Source organism: Microcaecilia unicolor, chromosome 11 (assembly GCF_901765095.1).
Source record: "Microcaecilia unicolor chromosome 11, aMicUni1.1, whole genome shotgun sequence".
Taxonomy (NCBI): domain Eukaryota; kingdom Metazoa; phylum Chordata; class Amphibia; order Gymnophiona; family Siphonopidae; genus Microcaecilia; species Microcaecilia unicolor.
The window spans coordinates 72,704,460-72,731,796 of record NC_044041.1 but is presented as its reverse complement, the minus strand read 5'-3'; the positions used below and the strand labels follow the sequence as shown (position 1 = coordinate 72,731,796).

Sequence of the window (27,337 nt, the reverse complement as noted above, 5' to 3'; positions counted from 1 at the left end):
TGGCTAAGTCAAACAAATAAATATCCTTCGTACCGTTCTCGTCTTCTCTGCTCCCTAAGATTTCTCCAGTATTTTCTTGTGGAGGATATACTGGCTTCAGTTCCCTAGAACCTGGATTAATAAACACCCTGGCTTAATTTGTGATAGGGAAACAAAGAAGATAATTAGCCTGTGAGTTTGAGTGTCAGTACTGGTTCCCCACAAATTCTGACAGATGGCAGTGCCATGATATTGTGCTGGAAGGGAGTCTGCTTTCTTCTCTCCACAAAAAAATTGTTACTGTCATGGCCTCTAGGGCTGGATTATATTTCACACATCCCAAGACATAGAATCTTCAATGTTTCCCTCCTGCTCTTTCCCCACTGGTGGAATCTGAATGGGAGAATCATGTTGATGGGATATTGAAGTATGAGACCTCCCAAACCCATAAGACCCTTAAACCTAAGCCAAGTGGTCATTCCCCTGGAGCAAGGATAAGAGATAACAGACGCTAAGGACGAACATTAATTAAGAGGGGCATTTTCCATAGGACATCTAAATTCAATTTCGGACATTTTGCGGAACCCTCTCTCCGCTCTAACAATTCTGTATTCCCCTGCACGGCTCCTCCGCTCAGTTAACAACCATTGTCTTGTACTTCCAAATCCTAAAGCTGCTCAACTTGAATCTACCCGCTATTGCTAGGGTTACCATTCATCCGGATTTCCCTGGATATGTCCTCTTTTTGAGGGCATGTCCGGGGCGTCCGGCGGGTTTTGCCTGCATGCACGTTTGTCTGGATTTCTGGGTGGGCGTGTGTGTGGGCAGGCACACCACGCCCTTTCGGATCCTCATCCCGCCCCGTCACATATTCCCCTCCCCTCCCCCTTGTCACATAGTCCCCTCCCCTCCCCTCCCCTTACTTACTATCTGCCCTGGTGGTCTAGTGACCTCTTTGGGGCAGGAAAGAGCCCCCTCTTTCCTGCCCAGAGCGCTGCCTTGCCCTTCATCCTTCTCAGTCTTGGCTGGGGATTCAAAATGGCTGCCGAGAGTTGAAGTCTCGCGAGGCCGCTTCAACTCTCGGCGGCCATTTTGAATCCCCAGCCGAGACCGAGAAGGATGCAGGGCAAGGCAGCGCTCCGGGCAGGAAAGAGGGGGCTCTTTCCTGCCCCGAAGAGGTCACTAGACCACCAGGGCAGATAGTCAGTAAGGGGAGGGGAGGGGACTATGTGACAAGGGGGAGGGGAGGGGAATATGTGACAGGGCAGGATGAGGATCTGAAAGGGCGTGGTGTGGGTGGGCAGGGGCGGGGGGCGTGACATGTGTCCTCTTTTTCAGAGGACAAAATATGGTAACCCTAGCCATTGCGATTTTTTTTGCAGCCCCTTTTCAATGGAATTCCTTCCCGTTCCTTATATGGTCTGAACTATCCCTTAAGAATTTAAAAAAGCTCTAAAAACCTGGCTTTTTCAACAAGGTTTCAGTTAAAGTTAACAAAAACGTTGAAGAGTTACGCCTATCATGTCTTACTGTTTAATCCTCTCACCTCCTTCCCAGTCATTACTCTGTACTCTATCCTCCTCTCCTCCCCTGTCTCCTCTGTCCACCCTCCTTGATAACTCCTATCCTATCAAGTACTATAGTTCTTTACCAATTTCTCTGTTATTTTAGTCTGTAAACAATGCCCCAGATCTGCAAGATAGCTTGGGCAGTATAAAAAGTGCAAATAACTTAAACTACAGCGAACATGGCCATTTTCAACACCGGAAGTACGTCCAACTTTTTGTTTGAAAATGGTCATTGCCTAGATTACTTTGTGCTCAGTGGCGTCTATATTTTTGGATTATATTAAAAAAAAAACATCCAAAGGAAAAATGCACAAAAACATGCCATTGGGATATATGAAGGGCCAGCATTCTTACTAGACCTGGCCACACAGACATCCTAACAGAGCAGTGGGGCACCCTAGGGAGCACTGCAGTGGACTTCACATAAAAGGTCCCAGGTACACATCTTAACATTACCCCTTTATATTGAATTGTGAGCCCTTCAAAACCCACCAAAAACCTACTGTACCCAACTGTACACCACTACAACAGCCCTTATGTCTGCAAGTGTCACCTATATGTGGGTACAGTAGGCTTTTGATGGGTTTTGGAAGGCTCACGCTTTCCACCACGTGTAACAGTTAGAGAGGGATATGGGCCTGGGCCCCCTTCTGTACTGTGCACTGCACCGACCACTAGGCCTACTCCAGGGACGAGCTTGCTATTCTAACATCTGAAGCTGTCATAGAGGCTGGTATGTACTGTTTCTTTTCACATTTTTGGGGGGTGGGAGGGGGTCAGTGACCACTGGGGAGTAAGGGGTCATGCCTTAATCCCTCCAGTGGTCATCTGGTCATTTAGGGCACTTTTTGTGACTTAGTCGTGATTGAAACAGGTAGACCAAAATGTCTAACTTTTAGCCCCGGATGTTTTTACTTTGTTCCATGTTTTAGGAATGCCTAAATCCCCCCCAACATGCCCCCTTGTGATTTGAATGCACTGCATGCAAACTGCCTGTCTACTGTTTATAATTAATTTATTTATTTACTGCCTTTTTGAAGGAATTCACTCAAGGCAGTGTACAGTAAGAATAAATCAAACATGAGCAATAGACAATTACAGCAGTAAAAATATTCAAATCACAATAAAGTATGGCATAGTATACTACTTACAATGTCAACACAATACATAATAGAACATTTTAATTGACACATCCCCATAAGGCAGGGACTTTCAACCCATTCATCAGGACACACCCAGTCAGTCAAGTTTTTAGGATATCTGCAATGAATAGGAATGATAAATCTGCATGTACTGCCTCCATCTCACGAACACCTGACTAGCTAGGTATGTCCTGGGTTGAGAACCACTGCCGTATGGTGATACAGCAGCCTAGTCACAGCAGCCTAGTCATAAGTGCATTGAATTGAGAAACCTGGACTGACCCAGGTTTCAATGCCCACACTGCCACCCAAACAATATTAGATACTTGCGGAACCTTCAATAAATCTTTCAAATTCCTGTACCACACAAACTGCCTACTTCTTCAAGGGTTTATTCATAACATAGAGGAGAAAAAAAACTCTTGGTGGGCCCCTTGGATCACAAAGGTTCCTTTGGTACACTCTCCAGCTTATAAGCGAAAGAGGAAAAATGCCCTATATTGCAACCACCCAAATCGGGAGATGGGTGTCCTTCTCCCGTGGGCGCCCAAATCGGTATAAATCGAAAGCCGATTTTGGGCGTTTCCAAACTGCAATTCCGTCGCGGAAACCGGTAAAGTTGATGGGGCGTGTTGGAGGTGTGGTGAAGGCGGGACTGGGGCGTGGTTATCGGCCGACTGAGAGATGGGCGGCTTTAGCTGATAATCGAAAAAAAAGGCGTTTTTACTGCGATTTTGGGTCACTTTATTTGGACCCTTTTTTTCACAACAGGTCCCAAAAAGTGCCCCCAACTGACCAGATGACCACTGGAGGGAATCAGGGATGACCTCCCCGGACTCCCCAGTGGTCACTAACCCCCTCCCACCAAAAAACCCCACTTTACAAACTTTTTTTCCAGCTCTATGCCAGCCTCAAATGCCATACCCCCTCCATGGACAGCAGAATGTGTTCTATCCTGTGACAAGCCTTTCCCTGGTTCTGATGTGGCTCTCAGGTGAGTGTGACACCTTTTCTGTTATGCGCACTGCAGAAGTCACATCAGCAATGCATTGTGGTGGGTTGTAGGGTATTGGGCTCCGTGATTCCACTAGCTTGTGACAAATGCTCACGATGTTGGTAGTTGGTAGGGCTCTACTCCCCATGGTGCTTTTCCTCCTGCTTACTGGGTCAGAGTGTGCCCTGTTTGTTTCCGGTAGTCCATGAGGTAGTGGCCATTTTTGTAAGCCAGTTTTTAGATCCCTTTCACGTGTTAGCCACGTACAGAACTTAGTTCTTACCTTGAATGTGGCTGAAAGAGGGCATTGTACACCATTCTGCCAGCTCTGACCTACTGCTCATCTCAGTACCAGGGAAGACTCGTTGCCAGTGGGGGCACAACCTCTGATCTGCAGTTAACTGTGAGTAAGCCTGCTTATTCCAATAAAGGACGTTTTTGGAGAGATTAGCTTCAGGTGTCAACTGGTGTGCCAATGTTATATAGCAGCAACAAGTCCTAGAGGCCTGCGTGTATGCAGGTCCCCTGAAGCACTTTTAGTGGGTACCGCAGTGCACTTCAGCCAGGCGGACCCAGGCCCATCCCCCCCCCACCTATAACACTTGTGCTGGTAAATGGGAGGTCTTCAAAACCCACTGTACCCACATGTAGGTGCCCCCTTCACCCCTAAGAGCTATGGTAGTGTTGTACATTTGTGGGTAGTGGGTTTTGGGGGAGGGGGATTGGGGGCTCAGCACCCGTGGTAAGGGAGCTATGCATGTGGGGAGCGTTGTCTGAAGTCCACCGCACTGACCTCTAGGGTGCCCAGTTGGTGTCCTGGCATGTCAGGGGGGCGAGTGTACTACGGACGTGGCCCCTCCAACGACCAAATGGCTCAGATTAGGACGTTTGAGCTGGGCATTTTTAGTTTCCATTATCGCAAAAAAAAACCCAAATGGTCTGTCCCGCCTCTTCACGTACCTGTTTTCGGACTAGACGCCCATGGAGATAGGCGTTTGCGTTCAATTATGCCCCTCCACATTTACTAGGAAAGGATGTCTCAGTTCTTGGGAAGACTCCTACCTACTCATTCCTGAGAGAAGCAGATAGATCTCATCATCCTTCAGAATTAGTCAACCTTTTATAGAAGCCCTGCTTAGCGATAGGATTTTCAAACTGCCCTGCATTTGGAAGGGATAGAGACTTGGCTAATTTTTTGCTTGTCTTGTAAAAATGTAATCTAATCTAACGCATTTCTTCAAAGGGACTTTAAAACGTTCTCGGTTTTGCCCCCACATCCATCCTACAACATCTGAACACCGGTTGCCCTACTAACAGACTTCAGAGCTCTCTTGGGTCCTGGGCACCACTCTCTACTATTGTAGAATTTTTTTTAACCATGACCAGAATTTAACAGTGGATTGGTGTGCAGAATAAACATTTCATTCACTCCCACTTCCTCTTCTGAAGCATGGGAATTCTGCACTGCATGTCCAAAGAACAGAGAATGACACAGCAGAATGTCATTGTAGTAAGTGGCGCCTCTGTCATTAGGTTTTAACCTTTAAAAAGAGAAGTGTTCCAATAGAGGGAGAGCTGGGCCTTGACTGGGACATAACCTGTACCCAACTGCTCAGTGTGAACACTCCACAGTAAAAGTCATCACATTGCCTTGCCCTCAAAAGTGCAAGAGCGAGGAAGAACAAGAGAGAGCAAAGGCAAGGAGCCTTAGGGTGACCCTGGGTTGAAAGCCCTCTTTCAACCCAGGGTTGAAAGAGGGAACAGTGCAGAAGACCTGGGGAGAAAGCAGGGCCAGCTTAGCCATTAGGTGAGCTAGGTGTCACCTAGGGCGACAGCTTCTGGAGGGCACAAGAAGCATTGCATTCAAGACAAAACAATAGACCTTGACAGCTAGACAAACGAATGAACCATCAGAATGTACTTTTACCCATAGAGAGGGATGACAATTTTCAAATAGCTCATTATGTAAATATATACCAAGCAAAGTATGATGTCCATTTTGTGCGGATTGTTTTAGGAAGGTGATAGGGTATCAATTATCCAAATTTTGAGGAGGAGCAGAGAAAGGAGAGGGAGAGGGGCTAGAGGCTTGACAGTTATTTGGGGTGGCCCTGGGAGAAGGGGAACACTGCAGTACAGCTAAAGTTTTAGGTTCATCAAACACACAAACAGACCCGCTCACCAAGCAACTTAATGCTGCCGTCTCAGTGTTTCCACAGCCCAATTAAACATTTCTTAAACTGAACTTGAAAACAGACATGTGTGTGCCAGACATAGAGAAGACTGACATAAGATACCATAGAGGGATTAATTGAAAATAATGTTCTCTTCAGGCAGCTCAAGATACGGCTAATATGAACAGCAGATATTTAAAGACATTTCCCTTGAGAAACCCCCATATGCAATCAAAACTTTAACTCCTAACACCGTAAAACACAGGGTCCCAGGGCAATCGCTCTGCTGGGTACCCCTCTAACACCAGCCAGCCTGTACCAATGCTACCGTCATGGCACTTCCCATGCCACGGCACAAAAGGAAAACAGCCACCTCTCCAGAGTACTTTTAGTTTATCTCTGTCAAGAATGCAAGCTCTTAGCTTATAGATAAGTGTTTTTTTCCCAGATGGATGCCTTGTTCAATGAATCCCTCTTTATCCTCTTTTCCATAATTCTGGCCATAGACTACGAGCCTAGTTTAAGAAGAGCTTTGCCTGGCTGTGAATTTTAAAGCAGTGAGACCTGCAGTTCTTGTCAATTTTAGCTTCAGCTGCCACACAGCTTTAGCCATCCTGGTAACAATAAGCCCTGTGTACGATTTAACTAGCAAACTGTTTTGAAAATTGTGCATTAAGACTTCAAGAGTGAAGGTGATGCAGAAAGACACCAAGCCAAACTCTGAGAATTAGTAAAGACCAAAGACAGATAACAACTACCTCCGCGACTCTCACTGTCTGCTGGCTTCACCTGGATTGGACGGGCCATCTAAATAAAAGAAAATAAAAGAGATAAATTCCCCCCCGCTACAGACACAATATGATGGTACAACACACAATAAAGACAGAAACTCAGACCCTGTCACAACAAGGAGGGAAGTAACCCACAGACAGACACCATCTATTTGCGCATCCCGCAATGCTAGGAAAACAAAAGAACCAAGAACAAAGAACCCCATAAAAAGTCAAAACGAACAAAAAAAATGGGAATAACCAAAAATGGAGCCAAAGTCTTTCTCCTGAATTCATGATCTTTTATGATACACTTTGATATTAGAGATTTGGCACTTTTACCTTGTGGATATCTCAATAAAGCTATACTTTTTCCTTTTTGGGCTGTATTTTTGGCTATTCCCACTTTTTTGTACATTTGAAAGATGAAAAGCCATCAGTATCTACATAGTATCATATAAAGACCAACATGGACCACCCAGTCCTGCCCAGTAGCAAATTATCCAATTTTGGTAGATGCTTCATCCATCTGACTGTTTTCACAGCACACGGATAGGAAGAGTAGTCTAATGGTTAGAGAAGTAGGCTGAAAACCAGGGAAGCCTGGTTCAAATCCACTGTGGCTCCTTATGACCTTGGACAAGTCACCTAACCCTCCACTGCCTCAGGTACAAACTTTGTGAGCCCTCCAGGGATAGGGAAATACCAACCTGAAAGTAAATTGCTCTAAGTTACAACTGAAAGAGGTGTGTAGTCAAATAAATAATATCCCATACATCTTAATTCTAAAGCATGGGACAAAACCTGAGGAAAATATAGTGAAACTGCAGCTCAAGGTATGATAATGTAGAAGGGAAACATGCCATGGACAGGGAAATAACTTATTCACAATGTTGTGTCAATTGCAGGGGTGATTTCTTTATTCTTCTCTTCACAAAATAGTTGGGAGTAAGGATCTACAAGCCAGTGCCAGCTCTGAGAACATCATCTCAATCAGATATTCAAAGGTATGATGCCACATTGAGGGGTGGATGCAGAAAGCCACATGGTAGAGCCGAGGAGCAAGATTCATGAGAAACCATTCCGCAGTGAGGCTGTAAGCCAGTGGTTCCCAAACCTGGTCCTGAGACACCCCAGTCAGTCAGGTTTCAGAATATGCATGAGAGGTTTGCATGCACTTCCTCCACTGCATTTTCTCTCTCATGAATATTCATTGTGGCTATCCTGAAAACCTGACTGGTTGGGATGCCTCCAGGATCAGGTTTGGGAATCACTGCTGTAAGCTAATGAAATGTAAAGTCAGCATGCACAGAACTTGCATGCTAATCAGGGAAAGCCTGCCAGGAATATGTGCAAAAGGTCTGTGATAAAGGTGCCTTCATTGATTTTTTTTTTTTTCGTTTGTTTGTTTTTTGTACTTGTGAATGAAGTGCCAGCACATATCTACACATGAACTGGAATGTTGTTCTTTGCATGAATATTAGCCATGGAAAATTTTCTTGCACATTACAGATTCTGGTTCATTCACAATTATATGCTGGTACTTTCATTTTTGTTTGGACATATGTATAGAGCTGTAACCTTCAATTCTGTCTTTTAAAGTTACAGGCATTGATATGGGGGCAGAAAAATAAATAAGACATTCAAATCTGAAAAAACTGGCATCAAATCCTGTTAACCAACCCTTCTATACTGCCTCAGACCTGGCAAAAATGTTCTCTTCTTATGTGTACATTAAAAAAACTCTGTTTACTTCTGTGCATGGTGGAGGAGTACCTAATGCAGGGGTTCTCACCCAGTCCTTGGGACACACCTAGCCAGTCAGGTTTTCAGGATACCCACAATGAATATACATGAGATAAATTTGCATACAATGGAAGTAGTGCATACAAATTTATTTCATGAATATTCATTGTGGGTATTCTGAAAACCTGACTGGCTAGGTGTGTCCCAAGGACTGGGTTGAGAACCCCTGACCTAATAACCTCATGTGTGTGCCCATGTTTACCTTGTGATTTAACTGCCACAGTGAAAACCTTTCTGCATTATGTGGCCAGAAACATGAATGCAGAACCCTCATTAACCACATTCTGCCCTCAGTAGCTTCTTGCATTGGCCCTTGAGTGGTCTCCAATGTGACTAATTTACTCCAGTGATTCCCAAACCTGTCCTTGGGAAACCCCAACCAGTCCAGATTTCAGAATATCTACAATAAATGAGCGAAGATACTTACCTGTAGCAGGTATTCTCCGAGGACAGCAGGCTGATTGTTTTCACATGTGGGTCGAAGTCTGTGTCGGCCCAGGAATCGGCATTTTGCAAGCAAAATATTTAAAAAGTTTTGCCAGAGTGTTCTGGTGCACATGCAGCGCGCACTGCACATGCGCAAACTGATTTCCCGCCTGTCGCGTGAACGCGTTCCCTCAGTTAAATCAAAAAGCATAAAAAGAAGCAAATAACAACTCAAAAGGGGAGGAGGGCGGGTTTGTGAGAACAATCAGCCTGCTGTCCTCGGAGAATACCTGCTACAGGTAAGTATCTTTGCTTTCTCCGAGGACAAGCAGGCTGCTTGTCCTCACATGTGGGGTATCCCTAGCAACCAGGCTCACTCAAAACAACGAATATTGGTCAATTAGGCCTCGCAATGGCGAGGACATAACTTAGATTGACCTGAAACCATAAACAACTAACTGAGAGTGCAGCCTGGAACAGAAAAAAAAAGGGTCTAGGGGGTGGAGTTGGATTCTAAACCCTGAACAGATTCTGCAGCACTGTCTGCCCAAACCGACTGTTGCGTTGGGTATCCTGCTGAAGGCAGTAGTGAGATGTGAATGTGTGGACTGATGACCATGTTGCAGCCTTGCAAATCTCTTCAATGGAGGCTGACTTTAAGTGAGCCACTGACGCAGCCATGGCTCTAATATTATGAGCCATGACATGGTCCTCTAGAGTCAGCCCAGCTTGAGCATAAGTGAAGGAAATGCAATCCGCTAGCCAATTTGAGATGGCAACTCCCCTCCTGTTGGGATCGAAAGAAACAAACAAACAACTGGTCGGACTGTCCGCTTCATGTAAAAGGCCAATGCTCTCTTGCAGTCCAAGGTATGCAAACTACTTTCGCCAGGGCAGGTATGAGGACGGGGAAAGAAAGTTGGCAAGACAATCGACTGGTTCAGATGGAACTCCGACACCATCTTTGGCAGGAACTTAGGGTGCCTGCGGAGGACTACTCTGTTGTGATGAAATTTGATATAAGTTGCATGTACTTCCAAGGCCTGAAGCTCACTGACCCTACGAGCTGAAGTAACAGCCACCAAGAAAATGACCTTCCAGGTCTTCAGATGTCAGGAATTCAGTGGCTCAAAAGGAGCTTTCATCAGCTGGGTGAGAATGATGTTGAGATCCTATGACACTAGTGGAGGTTTGACAGGGGGCTTTGACAAAAGCAAACCAAACAACTAAAGGCTGTCAAGAGATAGGCTTACCCTCTACTCAGCGATGATAGGCACTAATCGCACTAAGATGAACCCTTACTGAGTTGGTTTTGAGGCCAGACTCTGATAAGTGTAGAAGGTATTCCAGCAGGGTCTGTGTAGGACAAGAAAGAGGATCTAGGGCCTTGCTGTCACACCAGACGGCAAACCTCCTCCATTTAAAAGAGTAACACCTCTTCATGGAATCTTTTCTGGAAGCAAGCAAGACTTGTGAGACACCCTGAAAAGACCCAAGGAGGCGAATTCTAAGCTCTCAACATCCAGGCTGTGAGAGCCAGAGACTGGAGGTTGGGATGTAGAAGTGACCCCTCATTCTGAGTGATGAGGGTTGGAAACATTCCAATCTCCACGGTTCCTCGGAGGACAACTCCAGAAGAAGAGGGAACCAAATCTGACATGGCCAGAAGGGTGCAATCAGGATCATGGTTCCGCGGTCTTGCTTGAGTTACAGCAAAGTCTTCCCTACTAGAGGTATGGGAGGATACACATACAGAAGGCCTGTTCCCCAATTTAGGAGAAAGGCATCTCATGCTAGTCTGTTGTCGGCCTGAAGCCTGGAACAGAACTGAGGGACCTTGTGATTGATCTGAGTGGCAAAAAGATCCACCGAGGGTGTGCCCCAAGCTCAGAAGATCTTGCGGACTAAGCCCATGTTCAGTAACCACTCGTGAGGTTGCATTATCCTGCACAACCTGTCGGCCAGACTGTTGTTTACGCCTGCCAGATAAGTGGGTTGGAGAAACATGCCGTGACGGCAAGCCCAAAGCCACATCTGGACAGCTTCCTGACACAGAGGGCCAGATCCGGTGCCCCCCTGCTTGTTGGTGTAAAACATGGCAACCTGATTGTCTGTCTGAATTAAGATTACTCGGTTGGACAGCCGATCTCTGAAAACCTTTAGAGCATTCCAGATCGCTCTTAATTCCAGGAGGTTGATCTGCAGGCCTTTTTCCTGAAAGGACCAGGCTCCCTGAGTGTGGAGCCCATCTACAAGAGCTCCCCACCCCAGGAGAGATGCATCCGTTGTCAGCACTTTTCGTGGCTGAGGGAATGGTCGCCCCATGGTCAAATTGGATTGAATCGTCCACCACTGAAGAGAATTCCGAAAGTCGGTGGACAGTTGGATGACATCCTCTAGATCCCCCTGCAGCTTGAAACCACTGGGAAGCTAGGGTCCATTGAGTTGATCTCATATGCAGACATGCCATGGGCGTTACATGAACTGTGGAGGCCATGTGCCCCAGAAGTCTCAACACCTGCCAAGCCTTGATCTGCTGAGACGCTCGAACCATGGACACCAGGGACAGAAGGTTGTCCACCCTTGCCTTGGGGAGATAAGCTCGAGCTGTCTGCGTGTTCAGCAGAGCTCCAATGAATTCCAATTTTTGGACTGGGGTGAGATGGGACTTGGGATAATTTATGACGAACCCCAGTAGTAGTCATTCGCATGGACTCCAGAGCACCTTCCTTCGAGGTGCTCTTCACCAGCCAATCATCGAGATAAGGAAACACATGCACTCCCAGTCTGCGTAGCAACGCTGCGACTACAGCTAGGCATTTAGTAAACACTCTGGGCGCAGATGCCAGGCCAAAAGGCAGTACACGGTATTGAAAGTGCTGTGTTCCCAGCCAAAATCGAAGATACTTCCTGTGAGCTGGACGTATCAAGATGTGTGTGTAAGCATCCTTTAAGTCCAGCGAGCATAGCCAATCATTTTCCTGAATCATGGGAAGAAGGGTGCCTAGGGAAACCATCCTGAACTTTTCTCGGATAAGAAATTTGTTCAGGGCCCTTAGGTCTAGGATGGGACGCATCCCCCGTTTTCTTCTGCACAAGGAAGTACCTGGAATAGAATCCCAGCCCTTCTTCCCCTGGTGGAACAGGTTTGACCGCTTGGACCTGTAGAAGGGCAGAGAGTTCCTCTGCAAGTACCTGCTTGTGCTGGGAGTTGAAGGACTGAGCTCCCGGAGGGCAATTTGGAGGCTTGGATTCCAGATTGAGGGTGTATCCTAACCGGACAATTTGAAGAACCCACCGGTCGGAGGTTACAAGAGGCCACCTTTGGTGAAAAAACATTAACCTCCCCCCAACCGGCAAGTCGTCCGGTACGGACACGTTTACTGAGGCTATGCTGAACTGGAGCTAGTCAAAAGCCCGTCCCCTGCTTTTGCTGGGGAGCCGCAGTGGCCTTAGGCGTACGCTGGTGACGAGAAATGAGCGCACTGGGGTTGAGCCTGGGCAGGCTGCCGAGAAGCTGGAGTGTACCTATGCCTAGCATAGGAATAGGGAGCACTCCTCTTCCCTCCAAAAAACCTCCTAGATGAGAAGGTAGTAGCAGAAGACGCCCGACGGGAGAGAGAATCCATAGCATCATTGTGCTTCTTGATCTGGTCAACTAGATCCTCTACTTTCTCACCAAAAAGGTTTTCACCCCTGCAAGGAAAATCCGCCATCCACTGCTGGACCGAATGATCCAGGTCAGAGACACGCAGCTATGAGAGTCTCCGCATCACTATACCTTGGGCAGCGATCCTGGATGCTACAACAAAAGTGTCGAACGTACCCCTGGCCAGGAATTTTCGACACGCCTTCTGCTGCCTGATCACCTGGCGAAAAGGCTCGGCCTGCTCCGGAGGGAGTGCATCAACCAAGCTGGACAGTTGTCTCACCAAATTCCGCAAGTGGACGCTCATGAAGAGCTGGTATGTCTGGATCTTGGCAGTGAGCATAGCGGTCTGATACGTCTTCCTCCCAAAAGAGCCCAAGGTTCTATATTCTCTGCCTGGGGGCGCCAAGGCATAGTCCCTAGAGCTCTTGGTTCTTTTGAGGGTGGAGTCCACCACCATGGAATTGTGAGGTAGCTGAGACCTCAACAATCCAGGTTCCCCGTGGATCCGATATTGGGATTCAGCTTTTTTTGGGATCACGGGATTAGACAGAGGGAACGACCAGTTTCCCATAAGGACTTCCTTCATTACATTATGCAAAGGAGCCGTCGCAGCCTCTCTAGGTAGAGAAGGATAATCCAGGACCTCAAGCATCTCAGCCCTGGGTTCATCCTCAACCTCCATAGGGAAGGGAATAGCCGCAGCCATTTCCCGGACAAAGGAGGTAAAGGATAGACTCTCTGGTGGGGAAAGTCTCCTTTCTGGTGGAAGGGAAGGTTCAGAGGGAATCTCATAGGACTCGTCAGAAGAAAAGTACCTGGGATCTTCCTCGTCCTCCCACGAACGCTCATCTTCAGTATCGGACAAGACATCCCTCAGAGCAGTCCGAAACTGAGCCTGTCTTGATGCCGAGAAGCAACGTTCTCTATGGCGGTGCCGAGAAGTCGATGGCCGCCTGGACTGCGGTGAGGCTTCCTCCACCGACGTCGAAGGGGAGTCGACCTGGGTGGCAGGTGGCACTGATGTCGGGGACCTCACCACAGGCAAAGGGCCAGATACCGCTGCAGCAGACGGTACGGAAGGCGTAAGCACTCCCGACACCGAAGCAGACTGGCACAGCAATCCTTGCAGAAGCTCTGGCAGCAGGGCCCTGATGCGCTCATTGAGAGCCGCCGTCAGACAAGGCTGCGGGGTCGGTAAAGGAGCTGGTGGCAGAATCTGTCAAGGCATGGGAGCAGGTACTGGGCTGCCAGAAGACCGACGCATCGACACCTCCTGAATAGAGGGGGAGCGATCCTCTCGGCGCCAACGCTTCTCAGGTGCCGATTCCCTCGATGCCTCGGAGCTCCTGGCACCATGTGTCGAAGGAGAACGATGACGGTGCTTCTTCACCTTTGCTCGACGCCCGTCATCGAGACTCCTCGGTACCGATGACGCGGAATCCTCACGCCTCCTCGGGGCCGGGTCCGATGAAGATCAGTCCCGGGGGCCTGCAAAACAGGAGGCCTTGAGACAGGTGGAGACCCACTCAATGCCTCACTGCTCACAGCGCAAATTGGTCTTTCAGCAGCCATTACCTCCGCTCCCGACGTCGATGCTTCCCTCAATGTCGATGTCGATGCCACCGACCTCGGTACCGATGTCGACGTCGAAGGACCGGACCGAGCCCCAAAAAGCTTTTCTCGTTGGGCTTCTCCAGACGCTTGGGTCCGTTTCTTCATATGAAGACACAGACTGCAAGCGGCTGGGCTATGGTTGGGCCCAAGACACTGGATACACCAGGCGTGGGTATCGGTACCTGAGATGGTCCGGTTGCACCGAGTACAAAATTTGAAGCCGCTGGGTGTCTTCGATGACACGGAAGGGAAAACGGCTTCGGCGAAATCAAAAGATGCGATTGTGTCTGATAAAAGAAAAAAGGACCCTAACCCCCTCCCACCAAAAAAAAACCCACTTTAAAAACTTTTTTTCCAGCCTCTATGCCAGCCTGAAATGCTATACCCACCTCTATGACAGCAGAATGTGTTCTATCCTGTGACAGCCTTTCCCTGGTTCTGATGTGGCTCTCGGGTGAGTGTGACACCTTTTCTGTTATGCGCACTGCAGAGTCACATCAGCAATGCATTGTGATGGGTGTAGGGTATTGGGCTCCATGTTTCCACTAGCTTGTGTTACAGTCTCACAATGTTAGTAGTTGGTAGGCTCTACTCCCATGGTGCTTTCCCCCCTGCTTACTGGGTCAGAGTGTGCCCTGTTTTGTTTCTGGTAGTCCATGAGGTAGTGGCCATTTTTGTAAGCCAGTTTTAGATCCCTTTCATGTGTTAGCCACGTTACAGAACTTAGTTCTTACCTTGAATGTGGCTGAAAGAGGGCATTGTACACCATTCTGCCAGCTCTGACCTACTGCTCATCTCAGTACCAGGGAGACTCGTTGCCAGTGGGGCACAACCTCTGATCTGCAGTTAACTGTGAGTAAGCGTGCTTATTCCAATAAAGGATGTTTTTGGAGAGATTAGTCTTCAGGTGTCAACTGGTGTGCCAATGTTATATAGCAGCAACAAGTCCTAGAGGCCTGCGTGTATGCAGGTCCCTGGAGCACTTTTAGTGGGTACCACAGTGCACTTCAGCCAGGCGGACCCAGGGCCATCCCCCCTCACCTGTAACACTTGTGCTGGTAAATGGGAGGTCTCCAAAACCCACTGTACCCACATGTAGGTGCCTCCTTCACCCCTAAGAGCTATGGTAGTGTTGTACATTTGTGGGTAGTGGGTTTTGGGGGAGGGGGTTGGGTGCTCAGCACCCGTGGGTAAGGGAGCTATGCATGTGGGAGCTGTTTCTGAAGTCCACCGCACTGACCTCTAGGGTGCCCAGTTGGTGTCCTGGCATATCAGGGGGGCCAGTGTACTACGAATCATGGCCCCTCCCATGACCAAATGGCTCGGATTAGGATGTTTTTGAGCTGGGCGTTTTTAGTTTCCATTATCGCAAAAAAAAAACCAAACGCCCAGCTGAAAAACGTCCATTTTTTCAAAAATATGTTCTGTCCCGCCTCTTCATGTACCCGTTTTCGGACATAGACGCCCATGGAGATAGGCGTTCGCGTTTGATTATGCCCCTCCACGGGAACTTATTTTGTTTTTGTTTTTTTTCAATAAGAAAATAAGGAAAAAATGAGGAGAAAAAAGAAAAAACTCGAAGACTCTTTCCTGGGCCTGAGAGGCGCACAGAAAAAAACTACCACACCTTAATGTGGAGAAAACTGAGGGAACGCGCTCACGTGACAGGCGGGAAATCAGTCCGTGCATGCACGGTGCGCGCACACCAGAAGTCTCTGGCAAAACTTTTTTTTATATTTTGCTTGCAAAATGCCGATTCCTGGGCCGACGCGGATGTCGACCCACATGTGAGAAAAAGCAGCCTGCTTATCCTCGGAGAATCTCAATATCACTTGTGACTCCAAAGGAATTTATGTGTCTCAACGCTTCACGATCTGCAAAAGTGCTTTGTCTTGAACAATGCTGCTCACACTTCACCACTCTGCTTCTGTTCAAACTCTCATTTTGGTCTTTGCCAGTACTACTTGTGTGAAACAATAGGGGCACTCTTCTCGGCTATCTTGGCAAGCAAACCAACCAACCAAACCAAACCCCTGCCACCCCAAGAAGCAGACAGAGTGGGAGGTAAGGAAAAAAGAGAAAAAAGGAGGGGATTTGATATAATGTCCTTCTGTGGTTACACTCAAAGCAGTTTATATTATATTATTATTATTTTGTTCCTGGGACAATGGAGGGTTAAGTGACTTGCCCACAGTTACAAGGAACTGCAGTAGCCTAATGGTTAGTGCAGTGGCCTGAGAACTGGGGAACTGCACTAACCATTAGGCTACTCCTCCACACCAGGAAAGGGGAAAAATAATGGGAAGCATAGAGGGAGTGGTATCCTACAATATGAAGGAAGGAGGGATTACACAGAAGATGAAAATAATGAGATAACAGAGGAAACTATGATGAGATGGTGCAATGAGGTACTGCTTAGAGCTGTTCAAATAGACAGAAATGCCCAGATGTTCACTGGCAGGGACTCAGAATCCCTAGGTCTGGATAACATGCAAGCATACATACAGCTTTGCCAAGAAACACCAAAACCTGAATTAAAATAACAAGGCAGAAATCTGCTGATGTCAAAAGGGAATTTGGAGGTGGAAGGATTCTGACTTTCAGTTAAATCCCAAGACGAATTTTGGCACCTGATATGCATCCATCCTTCCTTTCCGCCCCAGCCCCATCACTTCAGCTCACAGCACCTTGTGTAAAGCAGGAAAGAGTTGCCATGGAAACACTTATTCACCACAAGGAACCTGACATTTGTTGTCACCATGGTAACCAGTTATTGGGAGCACCCCCTCCTCCTGAAGCACAAAGATGCCGAAATAGAATTGGAGATGTGCAGAGCCAGGTTGGAAGGGAGAGGGAATGCTGTCCATGTTTAACATCCAGCATCAATCAGTGGACTCCAGGGTCACTGAGAGACAAAGCTAGGCCTGTGACAAAAAATCTTCAGGGCCCCTCCCACTACCCCCTCACCACCGCCACTGCCCCCCACCCCTGTCGCTGTTACCCACCACCACCACCGCTGCTCTCCCCCTGGCCACTGCTGCTTTTCTCTTCTCTCTTCCTCCTCCCCGCAGGTCTCTCACCTACAGCTTCCTGCAGCCGGCAGCGATTTACAGTCATAAGTATTGCCATACTGTGACAGACCACAGGTCCATCAAGCCCAGCATCCTGTTTCCAACAATGGCCAATCCAGGTCACAAATACCTGGCATGATTCCAAAAAAGTTCAATACATTTTATGCTGCTTATCCCAGAAATAAGCAGTGGATTTTCCCCAAGTCATTTTAATAATGGCGGGGCTGGTGGTTGGGAGGCGGGGATAGTGCTGGACAGACTTATACGGTCTGTGCCCTGAAGAGGACAGGTACAAATCAAAGTAGGGTATACACAAAAAGTAGCACATATGAGTTTGTCTTGTTGGGCAGACTGGATGGACCATGCAGGTCTTTTTCTGCCATCATTTACTATGTTACTATGTCTATGGACTTTTCCTTTAGGAAGCCGTCCAAACCTTTTTTAAACCCCGCGAAGCTAACCGCCTTTACCACAATTCTCTGGCAACGAATTCCAGAGTTTAATTACACATTGAGTGAAGAAAATTTTTCTCTGATTTGTTTTAAATTTATTACTTTGTAGCTTCATCACATGCCCCTTAGTCCTAGTATTTTTGGAAAGAGTAAACAATCGATTCACGTCTACCTGTTGAACTCCACTCTACTCCATCTCCTCCTTTGTCTCCATGGCCTTATTTCTCCTTCGTCCCGCCCTCTCTACTGCAACTTCCTCGTTTGACGCTAAACAGGAAGTTGAAGTAGAGAGGGCGAGACATGGCAGAAGGAAGGGGGAAGGCCATGGAGACGGCCTCTGACTGTGAATCACTGCTGGCTGCAGGATCCTGTAGGTGAGACCTGCAGAAAGGAAGAGATTTTTTACTGCAAGTTTTGTTTTTGTATCTGCGGTGATTGTCGGTGCCCTCCAAAGGCCTGGCGTTGGGCTCTCCTTGGAGGCTAGGCCCAGGGAATTTTGCCACCCCCCCCCCCCTCTTAGTGGCCCTGGTGGACTCCACCTTCCAACTGGGTTTCAAGTCACATGATTTCATGGTTTGTAGGAAAAAGACTACAATGCCACAATTATATCTTAAGACATTCTGAGGGTGAGAGCTGTGTTCTTCCAGCTGAGGGAGGAATCTGATATGGGAGAGACAAATCAAGAGACCCAGGTTATGCTAAAATGTCTTGGGCCTCATGTGCTACTGCCCACCCCAACCTCAAAGACCAGAAAGAGGGCTTGAAGGGTCTCCATTATTCCTTCTCATCCCTGACTTCAACTCTTGCAAAGGGGGAAGGTTGTCTGCATGTGTCTCCCTTATTCTCACAATCTCTTATTTCAGACACTACAAAAGATGCTAGAGCATACCCCCCCCCCCCCCCCGCATTATGAATCTCATACATTCCACACATTGCTTCAGACTCTCACTTAATTACAATAGCTGATCCAGGTATACATCAACCTTTCTTCTCTTGGCATCTTCCTGAGCAGACATGATAGGTCATGCTGGTCTTTATCTGTCGTCATTTACTATATTACTTTGTTTCTTTCTTTTGGCTTTTGCTCCATTTAAACACTTCTGTCCTGACCTTCTCCTCCTGCTGGGTCTCACATTATTAATGCTACGTTCTAGTCAGTTCTAGGTTGTGGACTAGCCAAACCCAAAGCATTAATCTACTTTGCCTATAAATCCCCAGCAGGAGCTTTCTGGCCAGTTAAATCGCTTTGAATATCGATCCCTCTGTGTTTTTTTTCCACTTAAATGTAATCAGTTACCAGAGATCTAAAAGTTCACTTTTATTCAAACCTAATTCTTTTTAAAAAGTACTGCAAAAGAGGGAGGGGGGTTGGGTGTTGGAGATAGTCAGGTGGGTTAAAAGATCTACTAGTTTATGAGGGGTTATAAGAATCAAAACCCAACATATTTTGTTTGAGATGTTGGAGGGGAGGGGGTGATTTCTGGGGGGAATGGGGTTTAAAAGAAAATGTTACCAGCGTTTGTTATTATAAGGTTTTAAACTGTTCTGAATTATATGTTACATATTTGCATATGGATGTATAATGCTTACCTAAAGAAATATCATATAAAAATGGGCGATTTCACTTGAAGATGCTTGGAATTTGATACTTTATGCACATACTACAGCAGGACATATTTATCCACTCCTAACCTAACCATCTCTCTGACCTCATGTGCAACTTTCTTTAAATCAGTCACCTTACTTTCTAATTCTTCTTACTCTCTTACCTATCTATATAATACATCTTTGCTTTATCCTTCGCTATCAATTAAAATGTTCTATTACGTATTATGTTGACATTGTAAGTAATATACTATGGTATACTTTGTATTGTTATTTGAATATTTTTACTGCTGTAATTGCCTATTGCTCATGTTTGATCTATTCGTACTGTACACCACCTTGAGTGAATTCCTTCAAAAAGGCGGTAAAAAAAATCCTAATTAATGAATAAATAAATAAATAAATATTGAACGAACTGGAATGTATTGAATGGTTTTAGTTGTACTTGTTTTTATTGCTCAATGTTTACTAATAAAGGGGCCCTTTACTGCAGGAACATGACCATAGTGCCTGTCCCCACTGTGCGCCATTTCCAATAGATGGTGGTAAGGGCTTCCCTGGCAAATGGCTGTGCGGCAAGTAGTTAACTTACCGCATAGCCATTTCCTTAAAAAAAAAATCCTTTCACCCACTGCAGTGAAAGGGGGGCCTCAGCGCACTGCAAACCTGCATGCCAATGTCACCACAGGCCCCCTTTTACCGCAACATGGGAAAAGGGGCCCAAAAAATTTAAAGATTTTTAAAAGTACTGGTGAAAAAGAAATATACACCCAGGTGTTTCAGTGTTACACATGATTCAGGGATTCTTGAAACTAAACACATCCTTCCATCTACTAACAAGGCTAAGGGTTTGTTACTGGCTTGTAATACACCTTGAAATCATGAACAAAATACATGAAACAAATATACTGGTAAACTGCACATCCTCCAGTCAAAAATCTGTTGGAATTCAGCCATCCATGGCCAAAGAGAGTAAGGAGGCAATTTTAGAAGTTATGCACTGTTTGCATGTATAAAAATGATATTTACATACATAAACTGGCATGCACATCAAAGAAATGGGGATGGGTAAATGCAAATTGACTGTTTACTCTTTCAAAAAGCATAAAGTCTAGGGGGCAACCTGCAAAATTACATAGTAATACATTTGAAACAAATAGGAGAAAATATATGTTTCTCAGTGCATAGTTAGCTCTGGAACTTGTTGATAGATGATGTACCACTTGCACATACCAATAGCAAAATCCCCAATTATTTGTGCATGTTCTGCAAACGTTCTAGCGATGCTGTTTTTCCTTTTTCTAAAATTGCTGATCCCTTTCTGCAGGTTAACAGCTATGCCTGCTTCTTTGGAAGTGCTGTATATATTCTAGAAGAGTTTCCATGTTCACCAGGCATTTTCTTAAATCCTATGGGGGTTTTTGAATGCACAGACCTGACCTAGAATGGCTGGTTTGTTAAAGTATTATACAGTGGGGGGGGGGGGGGGGGGGCTTTAATTATTGATTTAGATCCATCCTCTCTCTGGCTCTAGAAGGACAAGCTTCATACCCCTTTTCTGTTACAGGAGGAATTCTCAGCCCCTAGATTCAGAAGGCTATGCTGCCTTAAACTGATGTTTTCTCTCATTAAGGAATCCTTTTACTAAGCTGCAGTAAAAGGGGGCCTGTGCTAGTGTCAGTGTGTTTTTTGATGTATGGGTAAAAGGCTGGTTTTTTTCCCCAAAAAGAAATGCCATGTGGTAAGTTGCTGGTCTGTTTTTTTCAGGCCTTATTTTTCATGAACATTGGTGGGAATAAGACCCCTGACACTAGTATTTGGTTACTAAAACCTGGATGACAAAGTATGGGATGATCTGGGGTTACACTCCGAACCTTTCAATTCTCTTCTGCTCTGGGTGTGGACAGAGGGCACCACTATGTCCAATTTGGTATTGTTCTGTGACAGACAGAGAGGAGACACAGAGATATTTTTTCAGTTATAAATTGTGCAACATTCTTCTTCCATCAGACTGGCATTATGGATCTCAACCCCTCAGAAGATAACACTCAGATACAACTTCCCCATGAGCTTGTATAGTGAGTGTTCACACAGGCCAGTTACTCATCCAGGACCAAACCTCTGCATCCCATAACCCTTCCTATTACAAGAGTAGTTTAGCAAAATGACAAGCAAATGGGAACGCTATGAAGGCTTTTCATCTCTGAATAATTACTCTTGGAGGCACTGCTCTTAGTTGCTAGATAATTAGGGTAAAGCAAAGCAAAAGCAAGGAGGGATAATAAACACTACAATCAAACAGTCAGCAAGGGAAAGGGTAGTGTAGTAACCAACACAACTCTTCCAAAGAGCCAAGGAGACATTGTCAATCTGGTGTCTTTATTAGATCAAATCAATAACCTGACATGGCACCGTGTTTTGGCTGTGTGCCTGACTCAGGAGTCTAGAAATAAATGAGTACATATATTAACTAACAAACATAACGCATATAATAATAAAACGATATAAAATGATAAAACACATGACAAATAACTATACATTGCCAAGAATAAAAATATATAAATTACCAAGCATAAATCAAGATCACATAAAGGATAAAAACAAAATTAAAACAGGAACCATGGTGTAATAGTACAGATAATAGCAGAGCATTAACCTCTGTAGATGAAATCAACCTATATCTGTACCACAAGGCACAAAACAGCATATAAAAGCAATCTATATAAAGATAATAAATATCAATATGCTAATATGTTGATAAAATATATCAGATAAAAACACTTGAACATGGAAAATCATGGAATACCAGAAAGATGTTGTGAAAAGAATGACAAGTGAAAGGAAAAGATAAGGTGTAAAAGTATTAAAAAAACGTACAAGAGATCCAGGGATCACCTTGCAGTGAGAAACTGGGAAACACATAAAAGAGACAAACTTTAACAGAAAACAACCTTAAGAAAGTAATGGACAAAAATGGGCACGTAGACTGTGTGAACAGAGAAACATGATTAAGCAAACAATTACAGATGAAGTAGGGAAATATGTATACCAGGGGCGGACTGAGGGTGGTCTGGGCCCCCCGCACGGCCGCTGCCTGCCATCCCCCTGCCACCGTCCCCGCTGCCCCAGTCCTACCTGAGGGGTCCTGGTGGTCTCGTGGCCTCTGTGGGGGGGCATGTTCTTTCCTGCCCACTGCGCTGCCACTATTCCCCTGCCTGCTGGCGCTGCTGTGTTTTCAAAATGGCAGCTGAGACTTCTTGCGATAGTCTTGTGGGTCTCTTCAGTCTTGCGAGACTTCTGCAGGGCGTCTCAGCCGCCATTTTTAAAATACGGTGGTGCCGGGTGGGGGAAGTAGTGGCAGCCCGGGCAGGAAAGAACATGTTCCCCCCTGCAGAGGCCACTAGATCACCAGCGGTGCACCGGGCATCCGGGCAGAGCCTCTGGGCCCCCTAGAGCCTCTGGGCGCTCGGGCACTGTCCAGTTGCCCAAATGGTCAGTCTGCCCCTGATGTATACTCCAAAGTAGGAACATCATAGGCGCTAAGAAAAACTGTGAGAACACCATGAATGAAAAAGGGAAAGAAAAGGGAACTGAAGGAGGCCGGAAATGATGACCAACTGACAGAAAACCAATAATGCTTCCCTTGGAAGGACAAAACATTTGAAATGCAGTGCTAAAGAGAGTGACGCAACAGAACGCTGTTTCAGTGTACTATAAAAAAGACAAAAAACATATCTCTAGGGAGGACAATGCATAAATAATGCAGTACTAGGGGGTGCGCCGCAGAAAAATACTACATCTATATACTATATGAAAAACTACAAAGAAATGATGAACAAAACCCAAAAGTTATGTGAGTGAACGGTATACATGAAAGAACACAATGCCCAAAAGAAACTAAATCTGCTGACAGTAAGATCTGCAGACGCACAGAGCGCTGGATATAAAAACACTAAAAACAAACGCAAGTCAGCGTGACAAGATACGAGCAGTTGTTTTAATATCCAATGAAGAGACTACATTTTAATAATAAACTCAATCATACAATTTTCAAATACTTAATAAAATATAGAAAATATATATATGTGATAGGTGCTCAGAAATCAACAGTGGTCTCAGCAGATATAGCTTATGGTGCTATTGAAGCTGTTGACCCGTCATTCAATCATTGCACCAGTGATACGGTATAAAGATAAGTGGAAAGAAAGACTCTGAGACTATTTATCAACAATTCTTCTTGTCAAAATTCATTTGAATATTGAACTATATGTTTACATCTACTGACTGAATGGATTTGAAATGTGACTGTTTGCAACCACGTGACAGAGGCATAGCCAGACACCCAATTTTGGGTGGGCTTCGGCCCAAGATGGGTGGGCAGAATTCCACCTTGTCCCACAAGTGATTTGGTCTCTCCGTCTCTCGCCTGCATACCATATGGTCTCTCAAACATCCCCCCCCCCCAGGATGCCTTTTAAATAGCAGATTTTCACCAGCAGCGAGCAGCAACTAATACACACTACTCATGTTGGCCCCACAGTATGTATCAGTCGCTGCAGGAGAAGATCTGCTATTTACAAGGTATGCAGGAGGGGCAGTTGTTGGGAGTTTTCGGTTGGTGGGGCTTGAGGATCCCTGCCAGCCACATCATAGGTGTGCTGCTACTGGATGGGCCTGAACCCAAAGTGAGTGGGCCTGGGCCCACCCTTGGCTACGCCACTGTAGTGGCAATTATAGCAGCGGGATACAGCAGAGACATTGGAATCTATAGTGACGCTTCACAGCGAGCCCTAGAATATTGGCAGGATTTCTACTTTAGCTTTTGTTATTTTCTTGATGATATCCGTTTGTTCATCTTTAATTGGTGAATAGTTTTGATGGGATAGCTTCTTTGTGGATTCTTCAAGTTAAGCTTTTTGGATACCACACAGGTGCAGCAGCTCTCAGACTTTTGACACAGCGGTGATTTTTGAGCACTTCATTTTGGAGAGTTATTTCCATTCATGCAAGACTCTTTGATTATTGATCCATAAGAGACTCACGGTGGTCATACTGTCAGCTTTAAAATTCCAGCTGAAGAGTTATCCAGCCCCTCGATCTGATAAGTGGATTTTATTTTAGTATTTTATACTACCAAAACTATCACTGGTGCAATGATTGAATGAGGGGTCAACAGCTTCAATAGTGCCATAAGCTATATCAGCTGAGTGTTGGATTATTTGTAGTAAATAATTAGCAGATTTTAGTACACACAGCTTCAGCTTTAGAAATGTTAATTTCTTTCTTCATCTCTCTCTCATTCACCCCTGAATAATTCACTGCTGAGTCACTTTAAAGTTGAAGTAACAAAACATCTGTTTACTCACAGTTTGCAGTTAGATTATAATCAGACAGGCTTATATATACATATTATTATACATTTGTCTTATCAGCTCCTTCCATGTGCTTAGATGGTAATGGATGCTCACACCACCATAGATCCTCTCAGGTTAGGAGAGATCATGAGCTCCATGTGCTCCATGTGCTGCATGTGCTGTGTCTAACCCCCACAGGAAGTTGCATAGCTGTGTGACCTCTCTAAGTAATTCACATCAGAGGTCACAGAGTAATCACAGAGAAATAATAGGTGACAGGCAATGCATGCAAAATACAATTACATTCCAACAAACCCCTTCTCATGCATAACTGTCATGCAATTATTTATTCATACAAAGTCCAAGCTTTATACGCAGATTCACAAAATGTTCTCTGGGTAACGGTTTGGTCATGATGTCAGCTGTCATCTCACTGGTGTGACAATAGTGTAGACTGATGACCCCTTCTTTCGCCAACTCTCGCACGTTGTGGTATTTCGTTGCGATGTGCTTGGTGCGTGACTGAACCTTGTCATTCTGTGACAGTCGGATGCAGCTCTGATTATCTTCCATTATCTGGATTGGTCTCTGTTCAGCTATTCCGAAATCCAGCATAAGTTTTTCAATCCACATCAGTTCTCTGCACGCTTCCGATACTGCCACATATTCAGCTTCTGTAGAAGACAAACTCACAATACTTTGTTTATGACTGGCCCATGAAATTTGTACATTTCCATACATAAACACATATCCACTTGTGGATTTATAATCAGAATGATCCCCTGCCCAATCTGAATCACAGTAACATATTAGTTTTGGATTACTATTGGCTGAAATCTTTAATTTACAATCAATGGTACCCTTTAAATACCTTACCATCCTTTTAACTGCAGTCCAATCTGATTTGGTAGGTGAGCTGACCCTTCTGCTCAAAATTCCTACTGCATTTGCTATATCAGCCCTGTATGTGGTAGCTAGATATAAAAGCTTACCTATGGCTGATCTATATTGGATGTTATCTGGTAAAGGTTCTCTTACTGTTTCATCCTTCAGAAAATCAGTGATCATGGGAGTGCTTACAACTTGGGCATCTTGCATACCTAAACTTTCAATAAGCTCATTTATTTTCTGCTTCTGGCTTAGAAGATAAGAACCATCATTTTGTTTCTCAATTTCTATACCAAGATAGTATGACACATTACCAAGTTCTTTTATCTCAACATTGTGGTTTAAACACTTTACAATGTCCTTGTACTCTTGCTCACTTTTGCTTGCAATGAGCAGATCATCAACAAAAGCTAAAATGTATGCATATTGTCCATTTGTGCACCTAGTGTACAAGCATTTATCTGCTTCACCTTGCTTAAATCCTAAATTTGTCAATATTTCATGCAATTTGTCATTCCAACATTCTGCACTTTGCTTTAATCCATAAAGACCTTTGTTTAATTTACACACTAGCTGTCTTTGTTTTGTATTTATGAAACCTGTTGGTTGTTCCATGTACAAGTCTTCAGTTATATCTCCGTGAAGAAACGCTGTTTTCACATCAATGTGGTTGACTTGCATGCCTTTTGAGACTGCAATGCTCAGAAGTGTTCTGATTGTCGTGTGTTTCACTACAGGTGCAAACACTTCATCAAAATCTTCTCCATATTTTTGAAGATATCCCTTTGCCACTAATCTGGCTTTATACCTTTCCACTTTTCCTTGTGCATTCCTTTTTAACTTGAATACCCATTTGCATCCTATAGCTTTCTTGCCAGGAGGTAATTTTGTAAGAATCCAAGTATTATTTTTATCCAATGCATCAATTTCTTCTTGTGCAGCTTTATGCCATTCAGCAGCTTCTTCTGCTGGCATTTTCTCAATCTCATCCCATGTTAAGGGCTCTTGAGCTTCTGCTGACTTTGTTAGGTAAGACAGTCTTGGGGGTGGAACACCTTTGTTTTCCCTGGATGAGCGTCTGACTACAGGTTGGTCTGACCTTTCCGCATCCTCTAAATCTGAGAGTTCTTCTCCAATTGATTCCCCTTCTCCAACTGTACTGTCTTCTTCAATGATCCTTTCTGTGTCTGTTTCCTCTGTCTGTTCCTCGTTAGATACAGATGAGTTGCTTTCAGACATCTGCCTTGGTATGGCATTTATATACACTGGCATGTCTATTATGGTTCTAGTTTCATATTCTGGATGATAAGGCTCATCTGGGATAATCCAGCCTTTATCAACCCTCTTGTTTTCATCAAAATATGTAACATGTCTTATGCCAACAATGCCAGTTTTCAGATTTAAAATTCTATATCCTTTGTGTCCTGGAGTATAGCCAACTAAAATGCCCCTTTCTGTTGTGGAATCCAGCTTATGCCTTCTTTGCTTTGGTACATGAGCATATGCTGTACTTCCAAATGTTCTTATGTGTGACAGGTTTGGCTTCCTACCATGCCATGTCTCATGTGGTGTGCGCTCAGCGCCTTTAGTTGGCATTCTGTTTTGTAGGTACACTGCTGTGAGAATGGCTTCCCCCCATAGTCTTTTAGGGAGATTGCTATCTGACAGCATACATCTGGTCATTTCCACAAGTGACCTAAATTTTCTCTCTGCAACAGAATTTTGCTCTGGTGTATAAGCTACTGTTGTGATATGCTGAATGCCTTCTTGTTCTAGAAATGTGCGCATGCTTTGTGAAGTGAACTCACCACCATTGTCGGTCTGAAGAACCTTTGGTTTTCT

At 45.2% G+C, this 27,337-nt stretch overlaps 1 protein-coding gene across 12 annotated transcripts in view; it reads right to left on the bottom strand.

Annotated features, from left to right (window-relative positions):
* Window positions 1-27,337, bottom strand: part of CELF5 (CUGBP Elav-like family member 5) — a 125,475-nt gene that overhangs the window by 49,177 nt on the left and 48,961 nt on the right. For 10 of the 12 annotated variants that reach the window (XM_030217839.1, XM_030217843.1, XM_030217847.1 and 7 more), the window contains exon 3: window positions 6,616-6,664. In XM_030217839.1, coding sequence (XP_030073699.1) covers window positions 6,616-6,664 — 49 coding nt within the window. Of the gene's footprint in view, window positions 1-6,612; window positions 6,665-27,337 lie in introns of all 12 variants that reach the window. The other 2 variants (XM_030217841.1, XM_030217851.1) reach the window with 1 other exon arrangement.